This window comes from Corvus brachyrhynchos, unplaced genomic scaffold (assembly GCF_000691975.1).
Source record: "Corvus brachyrhynchos isolate BGI_N302 unplaced genomic scaffold, ASM69197v1 scaffold150, whole genome shotgun sequence".
NCBI lineage: Eukaryota > Metazoa > Chordata > Aves > Passeriformes > Corvidae > Corvus > Corvus brachyrhynchos.
In genome coordinates, this window is record NW_008236162.1 from 186,292 (window position 1) to 210,985 (window position 24,694).

The following is a 24,694-nucleotide window of genomic DNA, read 5'->3' on the forward strand; positions in this document are numbered from 1 at the left end:
GGGTTACTCAGAGGACTTTCTAATGCTGAATATGTGGAGAAGTAAGTGTTTTAAACCAAAAAATGAGGAAAAAAAGCAGAAAAATAAATATTTTTATTGTTTGCTCCCAAAATGTGCTGAGCAAATCTCTGCCACTCCTGAAGAGGTTCAGGACAAGGTGTGGGGAAGCTTCCACAGAGAACTGGGCACCAATTCCCAGATTTATGGAATTCTCACTCCAAATGAGCCCTAGAAATGAGATTACTTTCTAAACCTGCCACCTTTCCTTTGAGACTTCCTCTGTAGATCCCAGACAGATTCCCACCTTTCCCCAGAAAACACAAAATGAAGCAGCCAAACATTTAAGTTGCCTTTTTTTCCTTCCCACTATTGAAAGCCAAGTTCAGCTCTGACGCCTTCTTCACCAGGACCTGTTATCCTGTGGGGAACAAAAAAATCCAACCCCAAATTCCTGTTTGAGCATGGAGATGGATCCCATTTCTCTGGAAAAACCCAAACTCCTCTTGTGAAGGAGAAGCTGTTCAGAGTCTCCGTCTGCTCAGCAGATCCTGGGATCCCACATCCCTGCCCAGCTCCTCGTCCTGCCCGGCCTCCAGCAGCTGCTCCTGCCATCCTCACAGCTGCTGCTGCCTCCCAACGAGATTTGGGGGATCTGAGGGACAATTCCTGTCATCTGAACCTGCCACAGCAGCTGGGAGCACGCAGGGAGGTGGTAGGGATGGGAATCTGAGAACCAAAGGGAAATAATGGAATCCTGGGATGGTTTGGGTTGGGAGGGACCTTAAATCCCACCCAGTGCCACCCCTGCCATGGGCAGGGACACCTCCCACTCTCCCAGGGGGCTCCAGCCTGGCCTTGGGCACTTCCAGGGATCCAGGGGCAGCCACAGCTCCTCTGGGAATTCCATCCCAGCCCCTCCCCACCCTCCCAGGGAGGAATTCCTTCCCAATATCCCATCCATCCCTGCCCTCTGGCAGGGGATTCCATTCCCTCTGCCTCCTCTCTGAAGTCTCTCTCCTCTCTCCTGTACCTTCAGGTCCTGGAAGGTCACAATTCCATCACCCCACATCTCTTTTCCAGGCTGAACATTCCCAGTTCTCCCAGCCTTTCCATTTGCTCCCAGTTCCACCCTGATTTCAAACACCCAAATCCTGAGCCCCAATCTCAGCCTGACCCAAGGAGAGAAGTCCTTAATTTGAGGCATAATTAAGGATAAACCTCCCTGCTTCTCCTGGCCCCCTGAGCTGGGAGAGCTGAGCCCTTGGGTTTGTCCCTTCCTGGCAGACCCCACAGGGAGGCTCCTCACCTCTTGCGCTTTTTGGGTGAACGAAGCGAACCCTCCCCTCCTTTTTTCCTTGCTGTGGCCAGCAAAACTCCCCTATTTTGTTGATTAAAATTCCTCCCCAGGCTCCAGTGTCCCTGGTTCCCGCTGCTCCAGCTGGGGATTCCAGCTCTCAGGACATCACAAAACAAAGACTGTCTGATTCCTTAGGGTTTGTCCAAAGCCAATGATCTTTAGGAAAATAAAAGATGTAATTCAGAATGTTATTAGTGCTGATGTGTTTTAGAGCCTCTGGTTTACCAGATCCACCTCTTTTACCTACAAGTTGTAGGTTCCTAAAGCAGAACCTCCATGTTTGGAGTAACCCAAGCTCTGTTAAACCCAGCAAGGAAATCTCCTGGTTTCACCTAAAAAAAATCCTGCTGTGGAAATTGAATTTTTGAATATTTTTGTTGAATAGATTCCGTGAGGAGCTGTTGCAGGGAGGGTTGATCAGCTCATCACTTCCCCTGGTTCCAGCTCTCTGCCTGGTTCCATAAGGCTTCAAAAGGGGTTTTTTCCTGCTTGTTCACTGGTGACTCTTCTGCCCAAAGGCTACAGAGAGCATTTGGAGGAAGACACTGAGCCCAGCGAGAGCTGCTCACTCGAGTGTGGCTCAGAGCCAGGGCCAGGCTGTGCTGCCACAGCCAGGAACCCCCAGAGGGGAACCAGGCCCTGCTCCGGGTGCTGGATGTGGGGCTGAGCACCCTCATCCAGGGAAAGCGTCCCTGCCCACAGCAGGAGGGGAATGGGATGGGCCTGAAGGTCCTTCCCAACCCAACCCAACCATTCCAGGTGCTGGATGTGGGGCTGAGCACCCTGATCCAGAGAAAGTGTTCCTGCTCATGGCAGGGGGGGAATGGGATGGGCCTGAAGGTCCCTCCCAGCCAAACCAAACCATTCCAGGTGCTGGATGTGGGGCTGAGCACCCTGATCCAGAGAAAGTGTTCCTGCTCATGGCAGGGGGGGAATGGGATGGGCCTGAAGGTCCCTCCCAACCCAACCCAACCCAACCCAACCCAACCCAATACATTCCCCAGTTCCCTCCCCGCTCCCCTGCCTTAGCACCAGCCCAGAGCAGCTGAGGACCATTTTTAAAAATCCCCGGAGCACCGGTGTCACCCACCAGGAAAGGGTGGCGCAGAAGGTGACAAAGACTCAACAGGCCTCGTTCTGTTTCTTTGGGCTCACCAAATTGCCAACAAACACCAACAGGCACCAAATCCCTGCCGGCTGTCACTAAAATCCGTTTAAAGCCAATCCATTTAAAGCCAAGTCCCTGCCCTCACCACATGGCACTGGGTTAATGCTTCAGTTTGGAGAGCTGGGACATCTCCTCTCCTCCTGAATCTGTTCCTGAACCATTTTCCAGCCCGGCATTTTAAAGCAGCCAGCAGCTGAAGGCAGGGTTGGTGCCTGGGGACTGCAGCATCCCCATCCCTGGAAAAGGATGGATGGGGCTCTGAGCAACCTGGTGGGGTTGAAGACGTCCCTGCTCATTGCAACCCAAAACAGTCCATGATTTTATGATCCTCACAATAAACTGGAGCAGGGTCACTCCCTAACACAGCAGAATGTGCCAAAACAAAACCAACAGCAAGATCCTGTGAAAATGAAGCACCTGACTACTGAAGGGAGCGGAATAATTCACCCAGAAAGGAGCACAGCAGCTCTGATTCCAGCCTAGAACAAATCTTTTCCCTGGGAAGGGAACATCTTCATGGCTGCCTCAACTCATCCCTCTCCTACCTGCAGCGACACCAGGAGCCTTCACATCAGGTGACACTGGGACAGTCACTCATCCTCGGGGAGAGGCTGAAACCCAAACAGAGCTGGCACTGGAGCTGCACGCCCACCTTCCTGGCAGGGAGGGTGTCAGCTCCGCTCCTCGGGGTGCCCAACGCCCTCCCTGTGGGCTGCCTGAGGAAAAATAAATCACATTTCCTGAGGAAATCAGGGTTTGGTGTCTTTGTTTTCATGGCACAATGGAACAGAACAAGGCGTTCTGAAAAGGACGTTAAAAAAAGCAACAACCCAAGGCAGAGGATGGGTCAGAGACGGCACCTGAAGCGATGGAGGAGATTGAAGCTGGAATTCTCTCCCTTCTGGGAGGATGCAAGGAGGCTCAGCTGGATCACTGCTATCCCAAGGGAATGTCCTGCTCCTAAAGCTGCCTGTCCATAAATACACAACAAGCTTAGGATAACTCTGGTCTGGCACCCAAGGTGAATTTCTGGGATCTGGGAATGGGGCAGGGCAGAACTGGGCACTGGGCTCTTCCCCAGGCCAGGGGAAGGAACACCAACAGCTTCAGCTTTTCACCTCCTGCCTCACACTGCACCTTCTGCCAAGAGCAGTTTCCAAGCCATAAACACTCCACTTCCCTGAAAGCTTTGTTTCTGAGAGACAAACCCTCTGCACCAGCAGGTTTTCCTAAGGAAAACACCTCCCCGGGTCCCCGAGGATGTGCAGCGTGTGCACAGGAGACAGACAAATTCCCTCTCCAAACCCTGGGAAAGACTCAGGGAACAGCTCAAGGCATCCGAGGCGAAACACCTCCAGTTCCCAGCAAATTTATCACAAGTGAGAACACAGCAAAAGCCAAAATTGCTTTGCAAGGTGGCAATTTATAGCCAGGCTGAGGCCTCGGTTCCGTGTCAGTGCCGAGTTTAGCACATTCCCTCTGCCCCAGGCACTCATTCCCCTTCCCCACCTGAGGATTCCTGTCTACCAAGTTCCTCCCACACGGAAAAACAGGCAGGAAAACATCTCTGCTGCAATCCCAGCCCCTCAGCCTGTTGTGTAAGCAGACAGGCCCCAGCTGAAGCACAGACGCTGCTGAGCTCCCTGCAGTCCCAGCGCCTCCATCCCAATTTCCCGGGATATTCCCAGAGCAGCCCCGCGAGGTTGGATCCGCAGGCGAACGCCCACTGCTGCTCGGAGCCGTCCAAGCTGCTCTAATCCGATCAGGCCCACTCTGTGTTTGCCACCAGCTCTGCAAACCCACAGCACCTCCCCCCTGCTCCCACACACATCTGGTCACCAGCACTCCCCTTCCCAAACAAACTCCAGGCAGCAGAGCCAACTTCCCCGGGTTTGGGTTTATTTATTGATTTTCCTGCCATCTCTGCGCTCCAGCTGCCTCATATCCCATAAATTGTGGCCGTTCCACAGCTGGATGTGCCCTGTCAGGGGTAGGAAATGCTCCTGAAGGCTCAGCAGGGCTCAGCCCCTCTGTTTGGCACTGAAGGATTCCCACCCAATGGCAGCTTCAACGAATTCCTATTCCAACTCCAAAGGAAATTCCAGGGTGGGCAGCCCTTACAGGACCCACACACAAAGGAAATCCAAGGAGCTCAGCCCAGCTCTCAGTCCCATAATCCACACCTCTCCTTGGATCAGAGCCTCCCTGGGGATTTATCCCAGTTAAAGCTGGCACTGCAGCAGCTGAAAGGTGCAACAATGCAGCACAAAATGGGAAAAAGCTGGGATGCTTAAAGCCAACAAATCTCGCAGATGGAATTGAGCTGAGTTTTAGGGTCCAATGTGAAGTGGGGCCTGTTTGTCCTGGAGGTTTCCCCAGGAAAACCCCACACCAGCACCAGGTAATTCCCTTTCCAAGGGAAAGTTCTCTTTCCAAGGGAAAGATCCCTCTCCAAGGGAAGATGGTCAGTTCTGCTGCTGCCCCAGGTCTGTCCCAGCTGGTCCCACACAATCAGCTCATGGACAACTTTAAATGAAGCTCCTCATCCCCTGATTGGAGCCCACTCCAGAGCAGAGGTGCATCCCATCGGAGCAGGTTGTTTTTGGGGGAATTTACAGGGATTAAACCATCCTGGGGACACCCAGGGCACACTTAGGACAGGCTGAGGTTCTGCAGAAGGAAACAGGCTGGGGAAGAAGCCAGAGTTTTGGGGAACTCCCTGCTCTTCAGCCAGCTGAGGGGGCAGAGCAAAGCTCGAGTTTGTATCAGACTAAAGAGAATCCCCAGCTTTGCAGAAGGAAGCAGGGATTGCTCCCAGAGATTGTGGAAATAAAAATCATTAAAATCCCCATCAGCTTCAGGAAGAGATTTGCTTTTTATAAACAAACCTCCATTTATTTATTTTTAATTGAGACAGATGATCCACAGAGCCGGGTCCTTCAGAGCTGCAGCTCTCCCAAGTAAAGGGAAAACCTGGCAGCAGCTGCTTCTCCATCAGGGAATGTGGCAGGACAAGGTCCCTGGAGCTGCAGCCAGGACCCCCCACCTGGCCCAAATATTCCTGGGTGCCCTAAAGCCCCTCCCTGAGGCAGCTCCAATGCCCAGTGCCTTTGGAAGGATCAGGATCAGGAGGGAAACAAATGTTTGGTCCCAACCCCATAAATCTGCTCGTGGATGTTTCCACCCTCCCCTCCAAGTGACCGAGGAGATCACGTTGGTGTCACAGGAGTGCCAAAGCCTCTCAGTCCTCCAACACAAGGATCAACAGATTCTCAGAAGACAATTTGTGTGGCCACCCACTGCAGGGAGGGGAATGGTATCAGCCTCTATCTCACACGAATGTGCTGGGACTTCTTATCAGCTGCGTTTGTCGGTCTCTGGTTTCTGCAGCAAGTGGTACAAATACTCCAGAAAGTGCTGGATTCTAGCAGACCCCAGCTTCTGTAGGAAACCTCGCCTAAAAATCCCAACAAACCACTCCGTAACAGTTGAGAGGCACTGGAAACCACCGTAAATTCATTTGGAACAAGAGCTACAAGTGCAGAGCCCGCCCTTACAGACAGCGGGCAGGCAAAACCAGGAAAGGACATGGGAAAACTAAATGGATTTTGAGTGATCATAAAATCACTTTATCAAGCCTTAGCCTGTGGGGCTTTAGCTGTTCTCAGGCTGGTCACAGAGCTCTGCTGTGTGGGAGGGGGTGTTTCATTTCACCTGCTTGTTCAGCTGTTTTTAGGCCCTGGTCAACACCAAAGCTCAGACAGATGTGGGGCGCAGCAAACACAGCAATTCCATCCTGCTTAACCAACGAAGCCCCGGAGCTTTCTGGGGGACAATCCTTCCTCTTTCCAGGCACAACATCAAACACCAGCACAGTCACACACACTTTAATCAGTGCCATTTCTGCAGCAAAGCAGCCCTGAGGGATGGGAGGGGATGGAAGGCACAGTTTGATCCTCACAGAGCACAGCAATTCCTATTTGAAGTTCCTGTGCCACTCAGTGAGCACCAAGGAACGCTCAGGACAGCAAAAGGAACGAGAAAAGGCCTAGGCCCAGTCTCATCTCTCCTTCTGAGAGCAGCTGGCTGATTTCAGAGTCAAATCTGTATGGTTGTGTCACCAGCATTCCGAAAAAGCCAGGTCTGAAGACCCTGGGTACACAACTGAGCTCTTGAACTTCCCTGCACACCCCAGCAATCCCAAAGCCCTGGAAGTAGGGTGGATGCAACACCACAGGCTGCAGCACAGCAATTCAACCCCAAACACCGGTGGTTTTTCCACCAGAAACAGCCCAGTTCCCCTTTTGGGTGCTGCTCCTGCATTTCTGGGGCTGATCAGGGGTTTTGGGATGTGCAGAAGGGCCTTGTGCCGACCCCACTGATCCCAAGCCTTCGGCCACACCTCCACGAGTTTCCTGCAGCACCTTCCAGCTCTGCAGCGCCCATATTCACACACTTGCAGGTATTTCACACCTCGCAGGCCTCTTGTCACGTCTGCCCCAGCTGGTGCCAGGCTGACAGAGCCCCAGTGCCCCCAGCCTCTCAGAACGTCACCCAGTGGGTTTTGTTTCCTGCGCAGAGCAAAACTCACGACTGTTTTATTTCTTTGTGCTCCCTCTCCGTGCGTGGCTCAGGCAGCCCCTTCTCCTTCTGCTTGCCCATCTGGGGGTGGGAGGGAGCACCTACCTTCCCACAGTGGCAGATGCCTCCTGAATTCCAGGATGGAACCCAGCCCTTCCCAGCGCAGGGGCTGGAGAGCTCTGGAGCCCTGGCTGAGGTTTTGGTGAGACGACCCCAGGGAGGCTGGGAATGTGAAATTCCAGCTGCTGAGCTCAGCTGGAGTGGGTGCAGCTGTTACTGAGCCACGAGAGGAGCGTTCCCATTGCTGTCTGGGCATCACAGCCACCATTCCTCAGGTTTAATGGAGCTGCTGCCTCGTTTGGGCTCATTAGAAACCCCCACATCGCTTTTCTCACCCTCCTCAGAACTAAAACCTTCCCTAGTTCTAAATTTAAGCCAAGCCTAACGCAACTCACCCAGCGCCAGCATCCTAAGCAGCACAGCAATGACACCGGCGGCTCCAATCGAGCCCCGTGGGGACCATCCCCAGTTTGTTTTCCAGGAATACAACATTCCCAGGCAAATGCTTCCCTCCCTCCCTGGCACTCTTTGTGCTCTCCAGGGCTATGGAAACGCTTCCCTCCGGGGAGCAGGTGCCATATGGGCGTGTAGGCTCAATTAGCACATGCTGACAGATAGCAAGACACTTCAAAAAAGATTAAAAAAAAAAAATCCCAAGCCTTGGCAAGCTCGGAAAGTTTCTCTATTGATTATGTCATGTTGCATCTTGTGGTGCCTTAACTTCCGAGGTTTGCTGGGAAAGAAAGGAAAAAAATCAGAGGAGAGAGGGAAAGGAAAAGATGGAGCGGGCTCCTGAAGGAGGCAGAGGGATGGGAGGGAGCAGCAAAGCCATGGAGGAGCTTCTTGCCAGGTTCCCCTGCCAAGGGTGGGCACAGGCCCTTCCCGGAGCAGACGTTTCATTACTCACACATCTCTGACTGCCCAAACTGATCTTAAAGCACTTTGGCATGTCCCGAGGGTCATCAGGGACGGCTTCCTCCCTGCATCCTTAATGGAACGGCTCTTAACCAAAATTAAACCGGAATGCCTTAATAGCTTCTGAAAATTGACAAATCTGGAAGAGCTGATTTCTTATTCCCCTCCTGCCCATACAATTAGAACAGGAGAAAACAGCGAGGCTTTCTCTCTGAAGTGCTGAGGAATCTTCAAAACTTCTCCAGGAGCCCAAAAAGAGCAGAATCCCCTCCCTGATGAAAGACCTGACCCCAATTTCAGGGACCCCACGGTGGCAAAGCAAACCCAGAAACGGTGGCTGCTTCTCCCAGTTGGAAAATTGGGGTTGGGGTGAGGAAAAGGTTCATCCCCTGCTCTGTCACAGATGGATGAGTCACTAAATTGCTCCCAGCTGGGAAGAGCACTGGGTTGTGTCCCTGATCCCGCAGCCAGGGCCAGCTGGGGCTGGCATGGGACCCCTTCCCTCCTGGAAAACCAACACCTGCCCCTGCAGACACAGCCCTGGCCTTCACAGCACAGAGGGACTGAGAACAGCCCTCCCCAAGCCCACCTGGGTGGCCTAGAAACCACTTCCGATCCTCACCCTGGAGTTTGGGTGCCTGGAGCCCTCAGGGAAGGCTGGAAGGGTTTCTGAGACATGAATTGGGTGCTTTTTTATTGGGATGAAGCACAAGATGCTCTTTTTTCTGGGAGAGTCCCGTGCTCTGCCTCTCAGCCCGTGAATTTATGGAATTTGAATTCCAAATTGATGGGGAGGGAAGGCACGAGCTGAGCAGGGAGCAGCTGATGCAGCCAGGCAGGACAGAGCACGGACACTGCAGCAGCTCAGGGCTCTGCATTCCTGACTCATCCAGCAGGAGCAAATGGAGGAAGTCACTGTGAAAACCCAGGAGGAATCAAACGCCACTGCAGTGATCTGACGAGCACAGCTTCCCTCCTCCAGAAACAGCACCCAGCTCCTCTCCGCAGGGTTTTGCCATGGAATCTATTCCTGCTCTGGGGCTGTGAACACCACATGTGGCACCTGCACAGGTGAGAGCTGGAGAGCCACAAAAAGGCTTTTCCCTCCTGCCTCTCTGCCATTAAATGAAAGGATGAAACCCATCCCCTCCACGTAAATACCAAACGTGCTCAGGAAAGGAAACAACAAACCCTGGCTGGCCCATCCCATGCTGAGCCTGCAGGGGCCCGGGGAACCAAATGCCAGAATAAATAAGCACTTGGAGGTGTTAATGGCCTTGTGACAGCAAGGGGGGAATTGGATGTGGGAGAGGCACGTGTGGCCCCGCAAACAGAGCTGCCCCACAGGCAGCACCACCTGAGCCACCAGCACCTCCCTCTCTGCTCCAAATAAGCGTGGTGTGTTCAATTTATCCTGGATGGCAACGAGCCGAGCAGCTGAGACTCACAGCGAGGGCACAGCGCACCACAAGGGCTCAGGTCCAGAGGGTGTTGGGCCCTTCCTGATGTCACCTCAGTGCTTAAATACGGAGCTGTGGCTCTGGGGACTTCAAAGCTCCGAGGAGGTTCAGTGTCCCTGCACTAAAGGTGCTGTTAAAACTACAAAGACTCAGCCACTTGCGGCCCAGCACTCAGGGAAATAGCTGGGGACTTGCTGATCAAACAGCAGCAAGCAGAGAGCCCCTGCCCTGCTCCTGAAATCAAGCTGGGAACCTCTCAGCCACCTTTACAGGAATCAGTCTGAGGGAAGGGATTTGAAGATCAAGGAATTGTCTCACATCTGATGGTGGGGACCAGTGAGCTCTTCCAGCTTTGATGGAAGAGCAAAGGGGAGCCATCCTTGGCTGTTTGGGAGGGGCTGTGGAAGGAAATGAATTTCTTAGGTTGGACGAGCACAGGGACACTGCAGAGCACATTTCCAGGTTGTCTCCCAAAACCTGCTGTAAAGCCTGTGGCAAGAACCTCAGCCTGTGCCACATGGGCTGTAAGTGATCTCTGCTGCAGCCCTGCCACTCTCACAAACATTCCTCGTGCCAGAAGTTCTCCCACCCGGTGCTCAGCTCCCTCCCCGCTGCCTCACTCCCTTCGTGCCAAGAAACGCACAGAGAAAGGGCTCAGACAGGAGCAGTTGTTTATCCCCGAGCGGTGCCTGAGCCTGGATTCCCTGGCAGCTCCTTCCCCCTGTGGTTTCTGTGCTGCACAGATGTTCCAGGGACGCCTCTTTGCCTCCTCAAGTGCCTCAGCGCACAGCTGGTCCCTGTATGGGCATTGTCCCCCGGCTCTCCTGCTGTCACCGGCACAAGGGGGCTGCTCTCCTCCTCCTCCTCCTCCTCCTCCCTCAAGCCCTCCACCTCCCAGTTGATGCCAAACTCTCGAAATTAAGGTTATTTCCCTCCCTTGCCTTGTCTGTGGGATTTTTTTTGCCCACGTTTCCCCCACAGATTCCAGAGCCTTCATCCCATTCTTGCTGCTGCGCCAACTCCATCGATTCCACCCGCCCGGAGAGGCTGGGGGAGAAACTTCCAGCAGATTTTGGTGCAATGGCCTGGAGTAAAATTCCATTAGGGCTGAGATCCAGCAGAACACCGGCATTCCCGTTGTTCCCATAAGAAACAGCTGCGGGGAACTTAGCAAGGCACGACAGTGGTGGGTGGTGCCTGCACCGCGCAGTCAGACAGGAGATAATTCACCTCTCCCTGCCAGGCCCGACCAGAATCACTTCAAAAAGTGCTGTCAAACAAGAACCTGTGTTGATGGGATCAATTGTTGCCCTTCCCTGGGAAAATGGTAACTGAGATATAAAGCAAAATTGCTGATTTAAGCAGCTGTGCACAAAGCCTTGTGTTCTGCTGCACCAATGACTCCGGGGTAAACCGAGCTCCTCTGCCGCGTTGGGTTACATTTTAGCCATATCCCCAAAATACCAAATTCCTTCAGTTTGATTACCATTGAAAAGAAATCTGTTAGAGGGGTATTTTCCTGACACGGAGTTCCAGAGCAGTAGATTTTTTAGGGATGTAATTATTCCAGCTCCTCGTCACAGAAGCACAAATCCAACCTGCAGAAATTGTCCTACCACAAGGCCCACGGAACCCAGCCGATGTTAACCATCAGCAGGGCTCCGTTGCCAGCTTTTGCACCTGAACATGGTCATATCAGCTATTCCTTTTTTATATTAAAGCTGGATCTTCGGGAGACAATTCCTTCCCTCGGCAACTCTGGTTAATGGGAACTCCCTGGAATTTTCCAGTCCCACATCCATTATGGATGAGATTATGATCTGCTCAACAACAACGGGGAAAAAATGAGAGAGACAAAAAGATTTGTTTTGGGAAAGATTTCCTTGCGTTCCCAGGGAAAAACCACACAATATACATGGAAAAATATGCTTGGAATAACACCTCAAGTCATCTTCCATGGGATGCCAGAATCTGGTTTGGTGTTTTGGAAAGAACTGAATTTTGCAGAACAACACTGAAATACCCCTGGTTTGGGTACCTGTGAGCAGCTCTCCCTCGGAAAATGTAAATTATAGATTTCCCTGCTTTCCCAGCAAGCGAAGTTCTGTAAACCAGGCTTAGCTTCAGCTTTAAATGAATGTTTACATTGATAAGTAAATTGAAAATTACATCTCCTGCATGCATTACCCACGCTAATTCCACAGGCCTGGCTGCAAATATTGACAGAGCTCTAACTCATTCATTAGCCCAGATACTTACAGATCATTTGGATACTCCCAGTTTATGTCAGCTCCATTTTCAATGCTGGGATCAGGCACGAAAGGGCAGCAAAGCACCTGAAACTTCAGCGTTTCTGCTTCCCACTGCCAAGGCAGGAACATGGTTGTGGGTGTTCAGGCTGAGGATGGAGATTTAACTAATTCTGGCACCTTATGGAGCTGCTGTTTTCTACCTTCCCCCAAAAGCAGCTGCCCCTTCCCATTCCTGACCTTTTCCCAGTCCATTTGCAGCTGGATTCACCAACTGGAAGCACAAACAGGGAATGTGGCGCAATGAACTGGGAAGCTGCTGAAGGGAACAGAATGGTTGAGGTTGGAAAAGACCTTGAGGATCATCGAGTCCGACCATGACCCAGCACCACCACGGTCAGGACCAATCTGTGTCCCCAGGTGCCACATCCAGAGGTTTTTTGGACACTTCCAGGGATGGGGACTCCACCACCTGAACAGGCAGGGCTGGGCAGGTTTAGAAACTTGTATTAATCAAACTAATTGCAGAAGGAAGGGATTTAATGCACCACCAGGAGATGTTGGTGTATTAAGTCCTGGAAGCTGTTACTTTCAGGGATCCCACTGGATCTATTCCCTCCTGGTGCAGGACTGGGATGTCCTTTCTCACACCATGAGCAGTGCTTGGCTTTTTCCACACTGCAAGTATTTCACTGGGAGCTCTCTCCCAATGCAGCACCAGCAGTGCCACTGCAATCCAGAATTGGATTCCACATAAAATGCGACATAAACCCGGGATATACTGTAATGCTGACTACAGACAGACACTGGGGGTAACCCTTGCTGCTCTATAAACTGGTTTTATTTTAAAAAGTGCATCTATGATCATAAAATCCTATTATATTCCAAGCTGGAAGGGACCCACGAGGATCATCAGTGGGAATTGTTACCGGTGCTCTTAAAACCCCAAAGGTCAGAGGACGTTTAATAATGTTTCTGAATAGATTTTTAAATGATATGCTCAGTGCTGGCCATTGTTTCTGCTATAATCTCTGGGGTTTTAGGTGTAAAAGCACCTAAAACAGGTCATCAGGAAAGGAATCAGTAATTGTAATGTGGAATCAAAAAAGGAAATAATCACCATTCCTGCCCCCCCCCGCCTCCAAATCTTCTGAGTTCTCTCATCAAACTGCTGGTGGTTTGAACAAAAATGAGTTGTAATTTGTTTGGGTTTATTTCTCAATCTTTTGGCCACTTTAGGCAGGAATTTTGAGCATCACAACCTTCACAGGACCCCTGGAACCAGCCCTGCCTCCAGCAGGGACAATGTGAGGGAGCTGTTGGGATTTTCGCATGGACGGGGCAGGACATTCCACTGCCCATCATTTCACTGCCACTTCTCTGAGAAACACGTACAGATCTCTGTAAACTCCCCCTTGAGGGTAAAATAAATGAATTTAGGCTTCCCCAAGAATGTTCAGCAAAAAGTTTACCACGAAGTAAAAGCCAATATTGAAAATCATTTCAAGGAGGGCCCAAACATTTGATGGACACAATAGAAAGAGCCCAGAAAAGAGCTGTCGACATTTCTTTAGGATTCTTTCAGAGCTAAACTTGCAGGAGCCATTGATTTTTTGTTTTCTTCACAGGTATAGATATACTATTTAATACAACCCAACAGTTTGTAAACCAACTTTCTCGTGCTTCTGAAATATTGATGGCTTTTAGAAGGTTGGAAACTTGACTGAAAAAACTCAGTTCCACATATGAGGCCTAAAATGCTGCAGCTAAATCTATACCAAAGCACCAAAAACCCCCCAAACAAGCCACATTTTTCTTAACTGCTGCTTTTTATGGCTTTTAAAAGCTGACATTCGTCAAGCTCTCCCTGAAAAAAAAATCCCCCAAAAAGCCAACATGTTTTTTCTTTCCCTTGCTTAAATGGGACTCGTTGTCTTTTCCCAAACTTTCCTTCTTGCTGGTTCAAAAATGTTCACGTTAGGCCTCTTTAATTGAATAACATCACTCCTGCTCTGGCCCAAAAATCAATTACTTCAGAGAACACATGGAGAAAATTTGGTCTAAACAAGTCTGCAATAATCCTGACACGAAGTTGTCAGCTTCCACTGTGCCTCAAAAGGCTTTTATAATAATATTTCCATATTTCCACAGGAATAGAGATGCTTTTGCAGGGAAGGAATCCACTGTGCTGTTATTTACACTAAAACAACCACTAATATTCCAATATAAATATTCATAGCTGAGGTTCCAGCCTTCCTTCCTTTCCCTGGGATGGTTACAGAGCTGGGATTCACAGGAGAGGGGACAAATATTGAGGGGGCCTCGAGCTCTCCTGGGGTCCCCTGTGCCATCAGGGGAGTGTGTGACACCCCAGCCCCCTCCCAAATTGCTCACGGGACACTGGGGAGCCCCTGAGCAAGGAGCTCAATATAATAAAATATAAATTATTGGAGTTGAAAGCAATCTTCACTCTCTGGTGCTGCAAACCAGCTTTTCTCAAAGGGTTTTCTACAGTTTGAAGGGTGAGACCAGGGCTACATAAATCCCACGCAAATATTCCCAAGAGTAAACCAGGGTTACAAAAATCCCACCTGAAAATTCCCTCAAACAAACCAGGGCTAAACTAATCCTACCCCAAAACCCCCCAGAACAAAGCGGGGCTAAAAATCTGCCAGAATTCTGTGTACTGGTCACGCACACGAGAGGGAAAAGCTTCTGATGTTTTCCATGGATGCTCCCCACATAATTTAATTCTGAGGAAGTGAGCGCGGAAGAGGCAGAACTCGGAGGGAAAAGCACTTAAAACTTGATGGATTCAGCCTCTGGAAGAAGAAAAGGGAGGATAACTGGAGTTTATAGCACAAATCCCAGCTGCTTTGGGCCTTTCCAGCCCTCCCAATCCATCAGTGCTGTTACCAGCGAAGCCTTTTCAGCCACTGGCACAGGGCGGGTTTAGCATCCGCCTGATCCCAGCCTCGTTCCCTGTGGAATCCCCACACCTGTGGAACAGCTGCTGGTCTTTGCAGCAGGATTTTCCTCACCTGACAAGTCAAAAAACTGCTGAGAATTCAGCTTTGCGTTCGAACAGCCACACCCTGGGCCTGCTCCTGCCCAGCACGGCCAGCTCTGCCCTGGCTGCTGCCCAAAATCCACTCTGTGCATAAAAATGAGCAGAAGCATCACATAAAAGTGGAGGGTCAGCTTTTAAAACCCACCCTGAAGGGTTCAAAAACAAGCAGAGCTGGCACTTCATGATAGGATTTATGGGCAGGGTGAGATTTGTTCGAATGTTGGACTTGGAGGCCTTTTCCAGCCTTAATGATCCAACAATAGGGTTCCTGCTGGGGTGAAAACTCACATCCCTTTTTTAACCTTATCCCAAAATACAACTGGTCTAAAGGCCCTCTGGACCTGATGCCAGTGAGATGCTTTTCCTTTGCTGCCAGCAGCTTTCCTCCCTCAATTTCCACCCTTTATTTCCCACACCACATCTGGCTGCTAAATTCAGACCTGTGCCTGCATTTTCCTGCACTTCTTAAGCTATAAACTGATTTTCTTCCTGATGGGCACAGACAGAAATTCCCTGAACACGGGGCTCGAGGGCTGAGCAGCTCCAACCTTAACGAGGCGTTCACAGCACCAGGTCCTGTGCAGCTCTAACAAGCAGCCCTTTATCATCTCCATCAGTTAATTTAACTCTGAGCCTTCAGATGCTGCAGCACAGACTTGTTTTACTTCATCTACATCTCTATCGACCTGTCTGTCATTTACATTATTTATCAAAGCCTGGCAGAGCGTGCAGAGCTCCACCAAAAACCTGCTGGAACTGCCAGGCCCTGCCCAGACAAGCTGCTCTTCAAAGATACAAGGTTTGACATGAGAGGAAGGGCAGGTGTGGCACAGAACACCTGCCACAGGTGCTGGACAGGACAAATTCCATGTTTTTCAGTGTAATACATCGATCATGTCAGGGCTGAGGTCAGGGATGCTGAGGAGGAAGGGATGGCTCCCTGCAGTGCTTCCTGAAGCTTTCCCAGCTTTTAAACTCATTTTATTGCCCAAAATACCTGACATTTCCTGGGGGCGCTGCCCAGGGCTCTCATGGAAGGTGTGCTCTGCGTGGTTATTGCAGCAGGAGGCTGAAAAGGCCCAGCAATCACAGCAGCCCCGAGGGTGGGGGTTTCGCCGAGGCCTGAGGCTTGTACACAAATCCGACCTGAAAATTCCCACAAACAAAGCAGGGCTGCACGATTTCCATCCAGAAACTGCCACAAACAAAGCAGGGCTGCACGAATTCCATTCTGAAATTGCGACAAACAAAGCAGGGTGACACAAATCCCATCCAGAAATTGCCAAAAACAGAACAGGGCGACACGAATCCCATCCAGAAATTGCCACAAACAAAGCAGGGCTGCACGATTTCCATCCAGAAATTGCCACAACAAAGCAGGGTGACACGAATCCCATCCAGAAATTGCCACAAACAAAGCAGGGTGACACAAATTCCATCCGGAAATTCCCACAAATAAAGCAGGGTGACACGAATTCCATCCAGAAATTGCCACAAACAAAGCAGGGCGACACGAATCCCTCCCAAAAATTCCCAAGAACAATCCAGGGCTACACAAATCCTGCCTGAAAGTTCCAAAGAGTAAAACTGGGCCACCAAATCCTACCTAGAAATTCCCCATAGTAAAACAAGGCTACACAAATCCTGCCTGGAAATTCCCAAGAATAAACCAGAGCTACACAAATCCCACCCAAATTTTCCCACAAAGAAAGCAGGGCTACACAATTCCCTCCTGAAAATCTCCAAGAGTAAACCAGGGCTACACAAATCCCCCCTGAAAACTCCCACAAACCAAGCAGGGCTACACAAATCTTGCCCAAAAATTTCCAGGAACAAACCAGGGCTACATAAACCCCACACGAAAATTCCCTGGAGTAAAATGGGACCACCAAACCCTACCTGGAAATTTCTCATAGTAAAACAGGGCTACAAATATCCCACCTGAAAATTCCCAAGAGTAAACCAGGGTTACAAAAATCCTACTTGAAAACTCCCACAAACAAAGCACGGCTACACAAATCCCACCTGAAAATTCCCAAGAGCAAACCAGGGCTGCAAAAATCCCACCTGAAAGTTCTGACAGACAGTCCAGGGCTACACAAATCCCACCCGAAAATTCCCAAGATTACAACAAGGCGACAGAAATTCCATTTGAAAATTCCCAAGATTAAAGAAGCGCTACCCAAATCCCGCCTGAAAAATTCTCTTAAAGCAAAACACACGGCTACACAAAATTTCCTTTTTCAGAACAGTTTCAGTTTGCTGCAATTGTCAACCTAAAACTTTATTAAATGGGAATAAACCACCAATTCCCTGCCACCAACCCAAAGATCCTGGAGTGAGTGTCCAGGTTTGTAACTTTGTACTCTGGTATCCTCTTCTTGACTGAAGTTGATGGATTTTAATTTATTTATCCAACTTCACCGGGCATTATCACATCTCTGAATGTTTCTATCACCCATCACATAATAGCTAAACCCACTTTAAATAACTTAAATAACTTCTTGCACCTTAAGAAACCTGTATAAAACCAATAAGCAGAGAGGGATGCACACTCTACCCAATTAGTACAAGCTATTTTCATTTCTACAGTTCTAAACCCAGCTCCAGTTAGAACTTTAATGAGTTTAGGCAACAAGAGCCCCACGCTGATCACTGGACCAGAATGAAATTCAAGCACTACTTCAGAACTAATTTGCACAGAGAAATATAAACCAGGAGGCATTTGCATCTCACCAGGGGCAGTGCCAGTTCTTTAAAGATTAATACCTCCTTATTTCAGCTGATTTTAGAAGGAGAAGGAGGTGACCAGAGCCCCCCCAAGCAGAGCAAGGAGCTTGTGATAAGCTCCAGATGAAGGGATTCAACCACTAAACCAAGCCTAACAAACCTTTTAAGACCCTCACCTGGGTCTTAAAAAGCTGCTGCAAATTTGGGGTGTTTCTTTTTAATCAATGTAAAAACCCTTTGGTGAGGCAACTTTAAACTTTCTTTTAAACATGTTTTAATAATTCAGTGTCTACAGAATGTTTTCTAAGACCTCCAAAGCTCTCCAGAAAGCACAGGATGGACTTAAACCACTCCCAGCTTTCCAGCAGGCTCAGCACCTCTGTGAGGCTCCCTCTGAGGGTTCACCCTCGGTGTTTCCAGCTCTTCTTGGTCATGGACAGGTTGGAGAGAGCCCAGAGGAGGCCTCAGGGTGCGCAGAGGGATGGAGCAGCTCTGCTGCGAGGAAAGTCTGGGAGAGCTGGGATTGTTCACCTGGAGAGGAGAAGCTTTGGGGTGACCTCACTGTGGCCTTCAAGGACCTGAAGGAGCTGCAAGAAACATGGAGAGGAAATTTCCAAGGGCCTGGAGGGACAGGACACCAGGAATGGCTTCCCACTGCCAGAGGGAAGGGATAGATGGGATACTGGGAAGGAATGAGGGGGGTAAGGGTGGGGAGGGGCTGGGATGGAATTCCCAGAGCAGCTGTAGCGATCCCTGGATCCCTGGAAGTGCCCAAGGCCAGGCTGGAGCCCCCTGGGACAGTGGGAGGTGTCCCTGGCCATGGCAGGGGTGGCACTGGGTGGGATTTAAGGTCCTTCCAAGCCAAACCATTCCAGGATTCCATGATTTAGTCTTGCAGGGAGAGCAGAGGGAGGGAACAGCTCATTCCTGGAGACACTCAGGGTTATCCTGCCGATCCCAATCCTGCTCCAAGGGGTCTCCAAGGACGATGCACAAACCAGGGGCAGATCCAGCTCTGGGCAGAACTGGGACTGTGAACAGCCAGGCCTGGCCCCAGCCTGAGCAGGAATTCCAGCCCCTCAAGCATGGGGCTGGAGAGAAAGTGAACTGTAAATCATTCCCAAGGCACTTGCAGATAAAGCCTAAACTAATTAATATCAGAATTATTGATGCACAGCAAATATTTTGCAACGAATTTATCTGAAACTCTGCCACCACTTCCCATTTTCCAGCATTGATTTATAAATCACTGAACAAACAGTGGCATGTCCAATAAATACTTTATGAATGTTTGCCAGCCATTTATCTTACATAATATGATATAAATACATTGCAAATACCACAATGTTTGAGGAGACTGTTTATAAATTACAACTTGAATATCATCAACAGTTTATGGGAGTGTTGCTCCCTTTGTCCAACACGAGGAGTTTAAAAGGGATTTTCCATCCCAGGCCATTCTATGATTTTATGACATGACTTTTATGATGTATTTCGCTCTAAAGTATTGTGACCACATTCTCTATCCCAGCAGAACACTGACATCACTGTGTTTGCCAACCTGCCCTCTCTTTCAACCCTAAATCTCAGGAGAATTTGGGAGGAAAATGCTTTCTTTTCCCTCCTTCATCAGCCTCTCAAGATGCCCTGGATCCTGCTGTTCCGAGCACACCCTTTTAGCAACGAGAGCCCTCCAGAGCACTGGGGAGCCCGAGGCACTGATTGAAAGTCACGAGCTGCTGGAGTTTGTGCCTTATCAACTTGATTTTCCTTTGCCTTTTTAATACACAAAATATCACTGGGGGGTGGCAGGGGAGGGGGGCAGGCACAGAGCCTGGTTTGACTTTGTCACTGATTTCTGTCTCACTCACACCAAAAGTTGTCACCGAGACCAAGCTTGCAAAGAGCTGGGTTTAAGGTGTAGGCTCGGCCTTGGAAAGCTCCCACTTACAGCCAGGAAGGAATGGAAGAGTTAAATGCATTCCTGAAGTGTCCCAGTAAAGCAGAGACTCCACAGAGGTGAGGCAGCAGGACCCCCCAAGCTCCTGCAGGGCCCCTGCTCCACTCTTTTCCCACAGTTCCATAGGAATGCCACAGGAACGGGATCTGCTCCCCGGCCAGGTGGCAGCTGAGCACCTGCACCTCACCTGGGGGAGAGGCAGTAACTCCTGACTTACTCAAGGCTGCCTTGCAGGTGCTGCTGCTGAGTTTGGAATGACTCTGTTCCTTTCCTGCCCAATTCTGGGTAAATCCTGGAGGAAAAAAATTCCAGAAATTACTAAAAGAAGCGTGGATGGACTTGGCAGTTTAATTGTGCCTGTTTAGAGAACTTGTCTTACCTGTAGTTCAATCCTGCAACTTTGATAAACATTAAATTATATAAAGATATTGCTCAGTTAATTGTTGAAGTCACCTAAATAATTCATGGGATCACAGAACCTTGGAATGTTTTGGGTGGGAAAGGGCCTTAAAGCCCACCCAGTGCCACTCCTGCCATGGGCAGGGACACCTCCCACTGTCCCAGGGTGCTCCAGCCTGGCCTTGGGCACTTCCAGGGATTTCCTTATTGACCCTTCTGAGGTTTTCTGTTTAACCCTCACAGTGTGGGGTCAGGCTGAAATGTTTTTAATCAGAGAATCATGGAATGGTTTGGGTTGGAAGGGACCTGAAAAATCCATTTCCAACCCCTTGCAGGGACACCTGCCCCTATCCCAGGTTGCTCCAAACCCCGTCCAACCTGGCCTTGGACACTTCCAGGTATGGGGCAACTGCAGCTTCTCCCCCAAAAGGGGCTGCTTTATTCTTATTCGCCACTGGTAATGACACTTTTTAAAATCAAGATACTCAAGTCTCCTCTTCCCAGTGACGAGCAGGGTCTGCGGGGATCAGAACATTTCCTGCCCTTGCCCTGAGGAATGGCTGGTGTGTCCCTGAAATCTGTGTTCCTCCATTTTCTGGGGATCAAGGAAAGATCTTAATTCCTGCCCTCCGACAAGCCCAAACTCCAAGTCAGTCTGAGCCTTCTTTATTGCTCCCACTCTTATGAGGAAGGCATTAATATCAGACAGGTAATTTATTTTTCTTAATTTAAGGCAAGGTTCCAGCTTGATGGACTCACAGCCCCACCAACCCCCCCTTCCATTCTACAGCTTTAAAAGTGACAAGTGACATTTAAAGGAGCCAAAACCACCCCAAAATTAATAACTTTCAATACACACTGCATTAGACCCTTAAATCTTCATGCAGCTTGAAAATATCTATAAAAGCACTAGATTTGCCATGGCCAACGTGCCAAATTCCTTCAGGGACTTTTTCCAGTAGGGAGTCAGGATGAAATTGTGTTTATCAATCTTCGGAACACTTGCAATTCATTACGGAAAAGGGCAGCTTATTCCGAAAGATTTTCAAATCTCACAGCGAAATATTGCCAGCCTTGGAAATAACTCTGAACAGGAGAAGGGCTGGGACAGCCTCTGGGATGCAGATCCCACCCCAGCATTCCCAGGACAGGGGAATTTCAGTGCCCCATGGACAGCTGGAAGATGGTTTTGAGTGAGGGAGAAAAGCAGGAGCCAATTTTCCCAAAAAGTCTTCCAAAAACCTGGTATTTGGTCCCATCGGTTGCTGTTTTTTTGCAGAGCATGGAGCTCACAGCTCAGCAGCTCCTCTGGGGGCTCTGTGACCTCCGTGGTGCCACCAAAGCGAGGCCCCTTCATTAACGCCCCTTTTGCTGTTTGCTGGGAGAGGAATCCCTGGGAACAGCATCAAAGTTTAATTTTGGGGTCTTACCTGGAGATCTGGCGAGTTTCTCCATCCTCCCTTGCAGAGCAGCCACTTCCCTCACCAGAGCTGTGTGAAGAGGAGTAGAAAGACCTTCCCTAAGGAGAGTTGGGACACGGATTGAAGCTGAAGGTGCAAGAGAATCACATGAATCCAGGAACCGACACTTTAAAAACAAAACAACAAATATAAAACTCATAACAAAAGGCTGGAGGTCAACACATTAATCTTGGCTTCTGGAATAATGGACGAAGAGCAAATTTTATATAAATTTCTTTGGCTTTAATTGCAGGCAGGAGAGTTAAAATTTCAATTTTTGTTAAATCTGGAGCCCCCCATCAGCTTGTAAAGAGCCCTTTTGGTCTGATCACTTGAGCTCGGTCCAATGGCTTCTGCTTTGATCCAGAGCAATCCAGGACACAAATTTTTGGCTCCTCAGGACCTTTAGCACTTGAGGAAGGTTTAACTTCAGCCTTCAACTCATTCTTGGAGCTTTTTCTCCTTAATTTTTAAGGATACAAACAGGAGTTATGGGGTTCTTACCCAAACTGGCATCAGGGTATAAACAGAGGAAACCCGGCAACATTTCAGGCAGAAAACCACGAATTCACCCAGAGACTGAGCCCACAGTTTATTTTGTTCCCACAATTCCCACTAATTGCCAAGAAAATCTGTAATCTAATGTCAGTTCCAAACATCCTCCAAATCGATGCTAAAATTAGGTTATTTTGAAATAAGGACATGAAAAAGGGGGAGTTTGTTTAATTTTCAGGATTCTCTTCAGGAGCTTTTCCCAGAGCACAAGGGGAAGCTGCATTCAAGACAATTATAAGTGGAATTAAAAAATAAACAATATATTCTCCAATATCCACATGCCCAGCAGGTGGGGGGTTAAGGAAAAACACACCAAGACAATGAATATTTCTGGGTGACATTTCCTTCCTGGGTCCTGGCAGACACAGAATGATCCTCTTAAAAATTGAACCTGGATTATACAACTGCTAATTAATCATATTAATGATCCTGACAATAAAAATATTTCCATTCTCATCTTTCAGGAGCATGGGAATGCTATTCCCCTTTGGATATTTCTTGGAATGCATCCTCCTGCTGACCTGGAGCTACCAGGAATGGATGGAAGCTCTTCCATTTTCAGCTCCATGGGTCAGTGTTTCAAACTCCATTTGAAGTGTTTGGAGCAGCTTTTTCCCTCCATCCGTGGCACTGCCAAGGCTGGCAGATCTCAGGAGATCTGATCTGCAAGCTCCTCACCTGGATTTTCACTCCATTTGCTCTTTATTTCCCGCCCAACATTTAATTCTAAATGCATTACCTTCCATGCATCACATTGACTCCGTGTGTCCACACCTCCCTGCGCAGCCCAGCACATTCACCCACATCCTTCCTTGCCTTCCAGGGAAAAATAAATCACTTTTCCAGGTGAGAAACACAGGAGACAATAGAATATTGTATCTATGAGACAGCACTCAGCGCTTGCAGGAACTCATTCATCCTTGTGGCCAAGATTTCTCATAACACACCCAAAGAAATACTTGAAATAATCACCAAATGCATTCTATCCTAAATGTTGTTGATGTGTTATTCCCCCTCCAGATAAAAACTCATCCCTTGTGTTCTGATCTGAGTTGGATTAGCTCCAGTTCAGGTTTGCAGATGAAAAACCTCTCTTCTGATTAAAAACCCAACTTTTAGTTAAAAAAGAAAGTTGTTTTTCCTCTATTCCCCTCCCCCAGGCCCCAAACCACCTCTTTTTTCAGACAAACCAAATAAATTGAGCTTCTCCAGACTCAGGTTGTTTAAATTCAGAACAATTCCCTGATTTCCTTCCAAGGGGGGAGAAACAGGACCCAGCGTTGTCCCCTCTGTCCACGGAGTCCCCACGTCCCACACCCAGAGAAATCATTCAAACAGTAGCTTGGCTGTGGTGTCCCAACCACAAAATAATATGTTTATTTTTTTTTCCATCACTTTTTTTTGTTGTTGTTTGTTGTTGTCATTTTATTGATAAAAACTACACAAAAACTAACTGATCATAATAATTAATTAAAAAAACCAAACCAAAACCAAAACCCAAACCAAAAAACAACGTTACACATTCTGCTGTGTTTTAGAAATTGTGTCAGCCAGTGAGTTGCACTAAATGCTCTTTAAAAGATTTTCCTTCTGATTCGTTTCAAGCGCTTCACTTCCATTTTGGTTCCCAAACGTCCGTGAATTTTGCTTAACAAGCACCACTGGCCTGGAAATCTGAGTCGTGACTCCGTTGCAGTATTTCCCCCTTTTTTTTAGAGCCCGAAAAGGTATTAGAGTGTCAACAATGAAGCACAATGAAGATAAAAAATCAAAAGCCCCCTCCATAGTGTACAGCCTGTGTCTTAAATGTACATGCACCCGAGTTTCTTTGTTTCTGCTGCATCAATTGCCAAGGTCCTTTTGGTTCAACATAAGCTTTAATGCCCATGTCTGAAGGTTGAAATATTAATGCTCGACCACTTGAAAAACAACCAAAAAAAAAAAACCCAACCCAAAAAACCAATCCCCGAAAGGAAAAAACAAAATATAGAGCTATCTTTTGTTGGTTTAAAAAGAACAAAAATAGTCAACGGATCTTTGTAATAAACACTTAATAAGGGAACATGGCTGACCCTCCCCAGAGCCTCGCCCTCCCCACCCCATTTATTTTTACCTGTGGTTCTCCTTCCCTGGAACCGTGCAATGTAGAAAAATCAAATATACAAACAAAACTCTTAATCCATCCCTTTATGTAGCTAGAGTGAAATCTATTTGTTGTTGTTGTTGTTGTTGTTGTTCTTTTTAATAAGAACTCGACAATCTCTCTCTTTAATATTTACATTGAGGAATTTGTTTGAAAGTTTAAAGCAAAGAAAATCCTGAAGTTCTCGGCGTGTGTTCCGCACGCCGGCGTTCGCGGTGCGCGGAGGCCGCGACCATCCCCTGCCCTCGGAACGTTTGCCGCTGGAATGGTGGGGTTTTAGCGCCTTGCCTGGTCTCCTCCCAGACGAAAGGTCCCTCCCAGAGCTGTCCCCCGGAGGTGGCTTCGTGTTAGTTGGGTATTCTCTCGATGTAGATGGCGGGGGCGGCGGAGCGCGCGATGGTGGCAATGAAGCTGCGGTCCCGGCCCAGGTCCAGGTTGGAGGTCTCCGCCTGCTCCCGGGACACCGTCTCGTAGCCCTTGTTCACGTGGCGGGGCGGGCCTGGCAGTAGCCGATCACGGGCTGGTCGTAGCTGTAGTAGGGTAAAGTCTTCATGTGGTGAGGGACCTGCACCAAAAAACGGGACCAA

The 24,694-nt window shown here is 49.0% G+C and overlaps 1 protein-coding gene and 1 long non-coding RNA gene across 2 annotated transcripts in view; both read right to left on the reverse strand.

Annotated features, from left to right (window-relative positions):
- Positions 1–18,853: 18,853 nt before the first annotated feature.
- On the reverse strand, positions 18,854–23,093 carry LOC108446056. Its single transcript, XR_001861166.1, has 2 exons — positions 21,380–23,093; positions 18,854–19,842 (listed from the first exon to the last, which is right to left on the reverse strand). It is a non-coding gene; the product is annotated as an uncharacterized LOC108446056 (long non-coding RNA).
- A 211-nt stretch (positions 23,094–23,304) lies between these two features.
- Positions 23,305–24,694, reverse strand: part of LOC103614812 (leucine-rich repeat transmembrane neuronal protein 4) — a 199,492-nt gene continuing 198,102 nt past the window's right edge. The window contains 2 exon segments of the mRNA XM_017731499.1: positions 23,305–24,594; positions 24,597–24,672. Coding sequence (XP_017586988.1) covers positions 24,455–24,594; positions 24,597–24,672 — 216 coding nt within the window. The 3' untranslated portion in view covers positions 23,305–24,454.